The sequence below is a fragment of the Vitis riparia genome, chromosome 11 (genome assembly GCF_004353265.1).
Source record: "Vitis riparia cultivar Riparia Gloire de Montpellier isolate 1030 chromosome 11, EGFV_Vit.rip_1.0, whole genome shotgun sequence".
In the NCBI taxonomy this organism is placed as follows: domain Eukaryota; kingdom Viridiplantae; phylum Streptophyta; class Magnoliopsida; order Vitales; family Vitaceae; genus Vitis; species Vitis riparia.
This window is the reverse complement of record NC_048441.1, coordinates 17,592,235-17,604,391: the sequence shown is the minus strand read 5'-3', so window position 1 is coordinate 17,604,391 and position 12,157 is coordinate 17,592,235. Positions and strand designations below refer to the sequence as shown.

Sequence of the window (12,157 nt, the reverse complement as noted above, 5' to 3'; positions counted from 1 at the left end):
CTTTAGTTGCCAAATTACTCAAATATCCCTGCCTTTGTGTGTATCTATAATGTTGCTCAAACGACGTCGTGTTAAACAGAAGTGTATTGAGTCCAAATCGTGGGGAAAGCAAATTTATTTAGTTTAAATACATTTCATATTTTTTTTACTTTAAAATATATATATATATATATATAAATTACGACACCTTGTATCAAAATAATAAATTTATCTTTTTTTTTAAATTAAAGTTTATAATATTAAAGTTTTTTTAAATTTCAATTTTTTAAACTATTATTTTTCAATATAAGACTTAAAAATCTTTTTATTGTATACAAAAATTATTGTTATTTTCTAATTTTAAAAAAAAAAAAAAACTATTTTGGTATCTTATTAAAGAGCAATAATTAATTAAAATTTCTTTTGGTTTATTTTTTGCGGAGAAGTTTAAAACTTATTTAACAACTATTTTCAAAAACAGTTTTATGTTATTTAAAAAAAAAAATTGAAGACATGTTTAACAATTTAAAATTTGTTTTTTTGTGTTGTTTTAAAAAAAATGTGATATTTGAAAAATATATATTTTAATTGTTTTCGTTGTTTTCATTTATTTTTAAAAAGTTATCTAAAAAATAATTATATAAATAGGTAGTATAATTAAAAATAAAATATTGGATATAAAAAATATTTTTAAAATATATTTAAAAAGGATTTTTGCCTTGCAAACTATAGAATAAGAAGTTCTTTTCAAAATTGTTACCATTATAGAGTTAGATTCCTTTATATAGAATTCTCTCGTTTATTCTTGTTGATTGAAATTATTTGACAAAGGTGACATACAATATTGCTCATTCGTTCCATGGGAAACACTTTTACGCCCAAAATAAATTCCATAACCTTGCTTTTCTCCCCCCATTTTTGCAATTTTCTAATGAAACAAACAGAGAAGATGGGCAAGTTCATGAGTTCCATTACTGCAGAGCCTACCAATCTGTGATTCTTTTTTTGTGGCCATGTGCTCAGGGTGGAGGTCAGTCCGAACCTTTGCCCTTCCACTCTCAGTTCAAATTGCTTTTGGTTTTATGTCAAGAGTTTTCTTTTTCACACACATGATTCTATGGATGTATAGCTCTTACCTGTTTCATAATGACCTCCACTCACGAGTCATCGGCCTTTCCTTACATGGAAAACTTCCAATTTTTCAAATTGGTCACTATGCCTGTGGGTCTGCTGCCATTACAAGCGAGCTCATTTGTGTCACTTTTTGTTTACTTGAATTGCAGGACTGGAATACTTGCATCATGGTTGCAATCCACCTATAATTCATAGAGATGTGAAGACATTGAACATTCTATTAGCCCATAAGTTATATGCTAAAATGGCAGATTTTGGCCCCTCTAAAATTTTTCCTTCCGATGGCCTTGATACATGAATGGGCACAATAGGATATCTGGACCCAAAGTATGCTTCTACTACAGGGTTTGTAATGTCTCATATCGAATAAGGGAGAATGTTTCTAACTCTATATATGTAGAGACTTCTCTTAATGAAGTAAATGTGTTTTAAAGCCATGAGGATCCATTTGAGTTCAAAGCGGACAATATTTAAACAGGACGAAATTATAACCTATTTAGAACTCATTATTTGTGATTCAATTCAGTGAAGAACCATATGTACTAAACCCCATCAATTAAGAAAACTCATTAGAACAAATTGATGCAATTGGTGCATATGGGTTGGATGGATAAGTACAGATTGTTGGAGGTTGAGCTCTAGCCTCCATAAAATAATCCCTACTACCTATTGACTTTGAAGCAGCATTATTTTATAGCATAGTGATGAGGATGCCACACTTTAATTTGCAGATGAACACATAATTGATGAGAAATAGTAAAGAATTCAACTCAACACATATAATTAGGGCCAAGGGATTCAATCTAGTTGCTGAATATTAAACATGCATGCTGCATTTCAGTGTCGGTTTCTTCTTAAAAAAATGGGATTATTCCTTGGAGCTTGCATGCCGATAGCCTAGAACCATTTTTAATATGCTGTGGCAGTGATGAATGGGCTTGGACATAGCAAGGTGGGTTGATTCTAAGATGAAGTAATTTGACCTTTGATATCATGTGTGGCACCTACCCAGTCTCTGTCATGTAATGGCGGCATTTGTTAATACATCATATGGCAATGCAGCCACCCATGATTTAAGGGTTTCGATTCATTTGTTTGTCATATCTCATAATCGCGGCATTCTGCCTTTTCTTAATAGGCGTTTGCTCGAACAATTATATGACAGACTCTGCTTTAGAAAAAGGTTTGTGGTTAGGCAAGAACATTTGGCTCTTGGGCTGCAAGTCAACGAAAAATTCCAAACACATAAAACGACTCAAATGTTCGATTCTTCAGTTACACCCCCAGACAACTGAGTGTTCAGCTGCATGTCCTTTTCTTCAATGTCCAGACAATAGAAGCAACAAATGCTAAGCCGCCTGAGTGTAAAAGGACTTCCACCTGCCAAACATTAACCCAGACCTTAAAACCCTGGATTTTTTATAATTGTACGGTAAATTTAAAATTAATTTCTTTATTACTTTTAAAGGTGTTTCTTGAAAAGACATTTTATATCATTTTTATATAAATGATACATGTTAAAAAAAAATTGAATTTACATCGAAGGTGTCTCTTCCATAATTTTTATATCAATAACACACGAGAAACACCTTTAACAATTCTTGTGTCGGTCATCCATTGAAATAATTGAATTTATGCTAAAAATGTATTTTCAAAAGACACATTTTATAATTTCATAAAATTAAATTTATATTAAAATGTTTTCCTTTTAAGAGACACTTTTAGTATAAAATTAATTTTTTGATAGTGACTAATATAAAAATTGTGGAAAGTGTTTCTTTAAAAGACACATTTAGTATAAATTCAATTTTGTGGAATTATATAGACTCCTTCAATATAAATTCAATTTTTTTTACTATGTGATTAATATAAAAATTATTGAAGATGTCTCTTCTAAAAACACATTTAGTATTAATTTGATTTTATGGTATTGTGAAAATGATATTTCTTTAGTATAAATTCAATTTTTTTTAACGTGTATGATTAATAAAAAAAATTATGAAAAAATATCTTTTGAAGAGACACCTTTAACTTTAATTCAATTTTATGGAATTATGAAAGGTGTCTCTTCAGTGTAAATTCAATTTTTCTTGAACATTTATGGTTGATATGAAAAATATAAAAGGCGTCTCTTCAAGAAACACCTTTCAAAGTGGCAAAAAGTATTGTAGATTTGGACTTATTTTTCAAAGTACCATTTTTTAAGAATTATTTTTTAAAATAGCCGTACAAGTTAAAAAAACCCTTAAAACTCTGTTCTTAAATTCAATCCCATATTTAGTTAGTGATAAGATAAGATAAGTTATTCCATCAGTTATCTTATACAATATTTAACTAAATATGAGATATATTATTTACCTTCTTTTTTACATCCCTACATGGAATATGTTAATTATATACCATGCATATTTCATATATCATAAATTTATTTATTTTTTTATTAATTTTTTATTTTTTTATGTTACTCATTTTAATATACACATTAAATAACATAAGATAAAAAAATTATTTATAAAGTTTTGTTATGACCCAAATTGGATAAAATTATGAAATTTTTCTAAGAAATATAAAATTGGATATAATTTTTAATAAAATATGATATTCTTAAATTTACGTATTATTCTGTCCCGTTAGGATAAGGTTAAGAATATGTAACCCTTCAGTTACGAAACTCAGTCAAAAAGTGAACTCACATGTGAACAGGATGATAAACTAAAGGAATGGTAAGTCAAGGAGATGTTTCCAATTCCATTATTGAACTTGAACCGTCACGGGAATTGAGAACCTAGCTGGTTACGAACGAAGGTTCCAGGAAGTTTAAGGATTGACTTAACGCCACGTTTTTAATTAATGAAAGCAACATTTCATTAAACTAAGCACTTCCTTGGTCATCACATCACGTCTAAAATAGTAGCAACCAAAGACTAAGCTCCACCATGTGTCATATTATAGAACCCCGGCCTAATATAATATAAGGGAACGTCGTAATTCGGGGACCTTGGATTTGTAAAATCTAGATTCAATACATTCAACCTAAAATAATTAGGGTTTTATGTATGTTTAAGTCAAATTTATCGAGGTATTTTCTTTTAATGATCTTAATACATAAAATTTCAATTATTTTAAAAGACCTCTTTATCCGTTTTTTCCTTTTTCAAACTATATGTCAAAACACGGTTTTTCTTCTACTATGTCTGATTTCCGGAAAATAATAAGGTAAGAAAAAAATGTTTTAAAAAATGATTTTCTTATACCTGATTTTACTATAAAAAAAATATGAAAAAAAGTTATATACATGGAAGAATTAGATCCGTGAAAAAAGTCTTAAAATAATATATAAAAATAATTATTAATTTAAGATTTATTTTTTCTTTCCCCTACCTCAATTGTCGCTTTGTCCTGCCATTCAACGGAAACTTTTGACAGTGGAGACAGTTTCATCAAAGTCCAAAACTTATAGGATGAGGCTAAGAACAGTGCACCGGAAATGATCTAGAAATTTGGCAAGGAAAAATCCAAATTTGGAAGACAAATTTTCCATTTCATTATTCAGAACAGGTAGTTATCATGCTTTTCATAGCTAATGAGCCATTTTTCTCACATTTCATCACAAATTTAAGAAAAGAAAGATGATTTTCGTAGTCAATTTACTTGAGAGAGAGGGTAAATAAATGACTCCGCCATCCAACGACTAGTCAATAAGTTGACACAGGATTAAATGAATCCATAATCAAATTGTCTTTGTTAAGGTGGTAAGCCAATGAGGCCATACTGCATAATTATATTGTTGAAAAACTTGGCTTTTGATTTGTTTATTTGCCTTTTGGTAAATATTCAAAAGTTGCTTCTTTCACATAGATTTTGTGTATCAAACAACTTTGGATTCTTGGATTAGTGTCGGATTTTCTTGGTGTTACAGTGAGATCTTTTCAATAAACAGATCTTTTTGGTCACCTAAATGATATATGGGCTCAAACTACTTGTTTGGATGTTGGTTAACTAACATTTTAATGCATTAATCTCATCTACATGGCCTGCTATATGGTCTCATAAGTGATGTACAAGTCTGGAAACAATCCTATTAGAAGATACAGGAAGGGGGTGATATTCTAATGACTTTGCATAGACCCATTGAAGGAAGTTTCTAAGAAGAAACACATGGGGGAGAGAGAGAGAGTCATAGATGGTTATTGTCAGAAGGCGCGGACGTTTTCTTTGAATTGGCTAACCCAATGCAACTTTCGTGACCACTGACCAGTCAGAGGCAAACAAACTTGCTGACCACAACCGCTCCCACACATACACATTCATGAAAATTTCAAACAAGACAGTATATCATATAAGGTGATGTCATATATATTCTGGGATTTGCTAAGCAAAACAACCTTGATATTACAGGATACAACTAAAAATATATACTAAATTTCATGATTCCACAACTTACAAAGCCAAAGACTAGTAAAACATTCCCTTCTTGTCTGATTTTTCTTTGCAGTATTAGTTTGTAATACTATGGTGATTAAACTTGTGCCTAAGTACTGTCAGCCGATCAAGTGTTAGCTTGCAAACTGGTATAGGGATAGACTGGATGGTTCCCTAAATTTGATTGACCAGACCAGCTTCATGGGCTTGTTCTTGAAAACCAAAGCCACTGAGGAGTTCATAAGGGGATCCAAAGTCAATAAGGAACTCATCCTCTTGAACTCTAACTCCATTGTAGCTGGACCAGGAGGCATGAGTGGTGTTGTCTAGAGCCAGAGAAGATGAGGCAGCTGAAAGGCTTGAAACTTCCTGAGATGATGAAATGCTGTAGCTGGTGTTTCCACTTGTGTTGAATTCAGAAACTTCCATCCGCCCTGGGAGAGGGAATTGAACAGCTGGATTTGAAACCAGACCCTGTGAATGAAAATCTTGCTGGTAACTCACGCCTGTTTGGTATGACACCGGGCTCGAATGTGTACCGAAACCAGCTGAAATTCCATAATCATAGTCCTCAACTTTAGGGATGGAACCCGGGAACTGTACTGAGCTGAGATGAATGATGCTGTTAGAAGTTGCATTGCCATTGTTGTTGCTGCCTTTCTTAAGGTCAGCTTTTCCTGAGAGCTTCTTCTTCAATTTGGTGTTCCAGTAGTTCTTCACATCATTGTCTGTTCTCCGGGGCAGGTGTGAGGCTATGACTGACCACCTAAAACATATAATATAATTTATAAATCAGTGATTATGATCACAAACAAACGATACAATGAACAGATTTTGAAACTGACAATAAAAATTAAAAAATTAAATAAATAAATAAATAAATTTAATGGAAAACTAGCCTGCTTCCTATGTTGTTGTAGAGAGTGATGATAATGTTGTCTTCGTCCTCAGTAAAGCCTCCATGCTTGATGTCTGGCCTGAGATAATTGAGCCATCTCAGCCTGCAACTCTTGCCGCAGCGCTTAAGCCCTGAAACATTAGAAGGAAAGCTCAGAATTTCAGAATATTTTAACAGAAACTGTTTTCAGAACCAGAAGTTAAGGGGAACAAGAAATGGGGTTTTGAAAACACCTTCTGAAGATCAAAGAAACCAACCCCACCAGTCCAAAAACGCCAAAACCATATTCTGGGGTTGAATTAGAGTAATCAAAAGGGAAAAACACATGAAAAAAAGAAAAGATCAAAAGAAGGGAACCTGCTTTACGAGGAAGAGCAATCCAGTTACCACCAGTGCCATGGGCCTCAACAAAGGCCCTGAGAATGTTGTCCTCTTCAGGAGACCATGGTCCCCTCTTGACATTAGCCTTGTCACAACAAGGAGCTCTACCCATGTCCACAAACTGAATTGAAACTTACAACAAACAACAAACTTCAAGAGTTGAACAAGGGACGTGAATCAATCAACAGTAGGCATCCATGTGTGATCCTTTTAAAGATGGATATAGGGGAGGACTTAATTGAAAAGCTTGACTTCGTCTGACCCTTTATTTTAATTGGAGTCGTCATATATAATTTCACTCAGCCAGCCATCTCTCTCTCTCTCTCTCTCTCTCTCTCTCTCTCTCTCGTTTTCTTGTAGGCCAGCAGAAAAAACCCAGTCAACGAAGGTGCATGAGGCACGGAAATTTCATGTTTGGTGTCTCCACTGGGAGTCTCGTACATGTATCATTAAATGGTGAATGCAAAAGCGTATTTCCATTTCTCCTTTTTCTCTAGCCTCCAAATGGGAATGAAAATTTATAATTTATTAATATTTTTTTATTTTTTAATTAAAAAAAAAATGAATTATTAGAGTAACCATGTTTCATACTCATAAAGATTTGAAAAATAAGTTTGATTCAATATTGGAGCTATACATGCCCAAGATTAACTAAACTCGGGCCAATAACGATTTCCGATTGAAATACTTAAAAGAGGTTTATGGGATCATGTGGATGTCTGTACCTATTTTTACTCCTATATTAAAAATCACAATAGGTGTACTAGCAATTGTGTGGTTAGAAAGAAAAATATCGACAGGGATACAACAACGTATTGGACCTGAATATGTCGATCCTTTAGGAATTCTTCAAGGTCTAGCAAATGGTGGTTAAGGATTTGAACTACACTACACCAAAGGAGTGCTCAAGATTGTAATGAATATAACATACCACTAAAATTATTAATTTAAAATCAACTTAATAAATATTAAGTTTTATCAAACACTCCTATATATATCGTAGAATCATCGTAATGCATTATAAGTAAAAACAATACCAATTTGGTCCAGGATTAGAGTTATATTATTACAAAAGAGTGCTTATAGTTTTAGTCGATTTAAGGCTAAAATCGGTTCTATTGAATTATAGGGTATAGAGCCTAATACTGGAATAAAATGGAAAATTTGAAAAAAAAAAATGTATGTGTGTACCACACAATCATCGTAGCGAATTTTTAAGTGTAACAAAATTAGTTCGATTCGAAATTAAAGTTACATTAAATTGAAGGAATGCTCATATTCATCGTTGTTATTGTCTACTATATTAAAATTGGTTCTTTTGAATGATAGGGTAGAGGAAAATTAGTTTGGTTTGAGATTAGACCTACACTTCATCAAAGAAGTGTTTATGGCATTACTTAAGATTGCTTAATCAATTCCTTCAAATTATGATGTCCAGGGCCTTGTATTGGAATGAATTGGAAAATAGAAGTATAAATATGCTATAAAATTAATAGAACAAATTTTGAGGTTAAACAAAATTAGTTTGGTTCAGCTACACCCAAATTTTTATGGGCTTTTGTGTTAGCTCAAACACTCTGTGGGCCATATCACATACTGGACAAAATTTGAAGCCAAATCAAAGCCCAATTAGATCCTACAGAGTCAATGGGCCACTGCACATCAGTGGGCCAAGCCCATGCTTTTCATTGTGCTTCAGTGGGCTTTCTCAGTTCTCTGGCCCATTAGAATGCTCCAATCCCACTTGGCACTCATGGTGCCATAATGGGCTTTCCCAGTTCTCCGGCCCATTAATGACAAAGTGGTTTTACTAGTGTCCCTTCCATACAATTTCTATTTCTTGTCCATAAAATTAGAACTTGTAAAAAATCATATTATTTTATATCTTTAAAAATCACTTTCACGAATTTTAAATTTTGAAATAGTAAAAAAAAAAAATTAATACCTCAATTTTTTCTTTAAATCATTACCTTTTCAATATAAGCTTTTAAGAATTTTAGCATCTTATACAAATAAAAATAGAAAATATATCCAAACAAACATTTGATTAGAATTTTTACCTTAAATTCTCCAAAATCACTATTTCATGTGAAAGTGAAAAGATACTAAAAATAAATAAAAAATTAGTCATAGATGAAACCGAAAGCAGATTGATTCATTGCACTCCCAATGTAAAAAGAAAATGATTGTCACGAAGGAAAAAGGAATCATTATTAAAATATCTCCACCGGGTGATAAAAATTATGATTCAACCTTAATCATCATATCTTATCTTATAATCCAAACCTTATTTAATGGTTTAAGCAATAGAACACTATACACCCCCCATTAATTTATTTCTTTGTCCTTTGAATTATTTTTTAATCCAAAAGAAGAGGAAAGAGGGCGTTTCTTTTGGAATAAAACCCAATAATTTTACCTTTAATCAAGGGATAAGATGGAAAAAAAGTCGATGCAACCAAACAAAATTTGGCTTAAAAATCAAGGGTTGAATGATGGGGACTTGGGGTTTTCAAATGGGTGGATAACTTGGTTTGACGGCAACCTCAATGGGCCTAGAAATCAACCCACATGCAACCCATTTCTTGGGTAAACTTTAGCTTGTCATTGACAAAAATATGGAAATATTTTCTTAATCTATAGTGTGATGGTTGACAATGCATGGGCCCAATGAGAAGTTTTGGAGTGCAAAATTTAAATTAATTGATGAATTATTAAGATTTTCAATTGACCTTGTCAACTACAATGACTAAGATTTGAGATGGCTTTATGGGGGCTCTAGGGCCCCATGCAAGAGGAAAAAAAAAGGAACAAGATAAAAGGGATACAAAATTAGTGGTGCAAATTGTGGGATGGTTTTCTTTGATCTTATTCTAAAATCTAATCTCATCATTGTAATTTAAATTATTGAAAAGAAAGTGTTGGGTGTTGAGTTCTTTCAATTGTTTTGGTGTTCCCTTTCTTTCAAATGAATTGGAAGCTAGCGAATGAGCCGTCCATTTCAGGGAGTTTTGAAATGATGGGTAATATATTAGGAAAATATTAAAATTTCATTATAAATATATTTTTTTTTTTTACCATGGGTTATTGCACCCTGTAACAATCAATATCGAATAAATTCGATGTATAATTCAATATATTATCAATGGTAGGATTTGAATTTAAAATACCCTGACCAACTAAATTATGCCTACAGGTGAATAGAGAACTAAAATAACTTTTTTTCTCGATAATTTTTTCATTAAAAGTCTATTTCACATGATTAAAGGCACTTACATTGCTTAAATTGAAAATTACTTTTTATAATTTTAAAAATCATTTAAAATGTTTTACAGATGATCATTTGATAGATGATTATTTTAAAAATTATTTTTTCTATCTTATATCTTATAATTCAATATATCATTTATGGTAGGATTTGAATTTAGAATACTGAGATCATATCTTTTAGTGTTTGCCCTGATTGATTGAGCTATGCTCACAGGTGAATAGAGAACTAAAATAACGTGCTTCTCAATAATTTTTTCATTAAAAGTTTATTTCACGTAATTAAAGGCACTTACATTGCTTAAATTGAAAATTACTTTTTATAATTCTAAAAATCATTTAAAATATTTTACAGATGATCATTTAATAGATAATTATTTTAAAAATCATTTTTTTATCTTATATCTTATATTATTAAAAATACAATCAAAGTATTTTCTATACAATATTTACAATGAAAACACTGTCGATAAAATATACTTTAATAAAAAAACACTCTGTGGACGTATAAATGAGATTCAAATAAAAAAAAATGATATGATTGATCTCATTTACCTATCATGAAGTTTTATATAAATATAACTAATTTTATTTATTTAAAAAAATGAAAGTAATGAAATGTATTTAACTAAAAACCGAGAAGAGAAGTAAGTGAAATTAACTTGAAAATGATAATAATAATAATAAGTGGGGAAAAAAAATTCCATTTACAGAAAAAGCCAAGATGATCATAGAAAAGATGGGACCAGGTAGTGAAGATTATTTTGCATGCGTGTTTTGGGCCACACAGGTGGAGGAGCGGTGAGGCCATTGTTGAACACGGGACGCCGCCTACTGTGGCTGTCGCCATTGTCGACATCTTGTCCTTCTCCCTTTCTTTTATATTTTATATATTCGCTCGTCTGATAAACTTGTTGGTTTTATGATTTTGAGTATGTTTCTTTAAAAAATAAAAATACATTGTCCGAATTTTGAGAAATTGTTAAAAGCTGAAAATAGCTGAGTTTTCACGTCACTGATTCATCATCATCAATCTGGGTCCAACTTTTCAACACCCCGAGAGGGGCCAAAAGATGGTGAATAGTGGTTCTGTCAAAACCCCATCCCCATCCCCATGTCTACATCAACTCAAGAATGTAAAGAAAAATTGAAAATCTTTCCATGACCCAGTTCAACCCATCCTCTGCCAGCAAAAATGCAGGGAAAAAAAGAAAGGAAAAGAAAAGAGAAGAACACTGTATATTTAATTTAAAGATTGATTGATGAATACAGTTCACTAACCACATTCAATAAAAATAAGTGAGATATCAAAATCAAGGGAGAGTAGGTTTTTTCAGGGTCTAAATCAACTGAGGCAGCATTAGCCATGCTGTAAACATCAAAGAGAACAGAGGCCCATCTCCAAAAACCCATCAACAATCCAAGGGTGGAGGCCCCATATTCTAAAGAACAAAGGGGAGAGAGAAAGAAGTCATGAGGCATGATGTGGTCGTGTGACAGTGGAAATTCTGTTTGGTTGCGTGCAGGAAGGGTTAAACTCATGAAAGATGAAGTAAAGTCGAAACCATGGTAGATCCCACAGTTTCCACCATAACCCTCTTTGTCAGAGATATTTCATTTTGGTTTCTACTCCTTCCTTTCGTCCTCACTCCTCATCCATGTCCCCACCCTCGCAGTGTGGAACTCCATTTTTCCCTTCTTTTCCTTTTTCCTTTTTTCTTTCTTTAAAAAAAAATTATTATTTGTAATTTACTAATTTCTCTCCGGAGTTTCAGAAACTTTTGTCAAACGAATCCCGGAGAAAATGTCTCCCCACTGCTCTAAATAGTCGTCCCCACTGGTTCCAGTTTTTCAGCCGCTGTCTCGTCAAATACGGACCATCCATTGACTGAGATTCTTTACTATATTTGCTCATAAATGAGCAAGATTTTGAGCTTTTTGTGGATAAAGCAGACTACCAAAAATCCGCCACAAGTAAAACACCGGCGAGGCATCCTTGTTGGGAGTTGGGAAATGGGGATTTTCATTAATCTTAAAAGAACAAGTATTTGAATATGAAAACAGAGGAAACATGTA

At 32.3% G+C, this 12,157-nt stretch overlaps 1 protein-coding gene across 1 annotated transcript; it reads right to left on the bottom strand.

Moving 5' to 3' along the window:
• Positions 1-5,446: 5,446 nt before the first annotated feature.
• Positions 5,447-7,113, bottom strand: LOC117924706 (transcription factor MYB36-like). Its single transcript, XM_034843424.1, has 3 exons — positions 6,791-7,113; positions 6,435-6,564; positions 5,447-6,301 (listed from the first exon to the last, which is right to left on the bottom strand). Exons 1-3 carry the CDS (start codon positions 6,924-6,926, stop codon positions 5,710-5,712), a joined length of 858 nt encoding a protein of 285 aa, XP_034699315.1. The 5' UTR covers positions 6,927-7,113; the 3' UTR covers positions 5,447-5,709.
• Between the last annotated feature and the right edge of the window lie 5,044 nt (positions 7,114-12,157).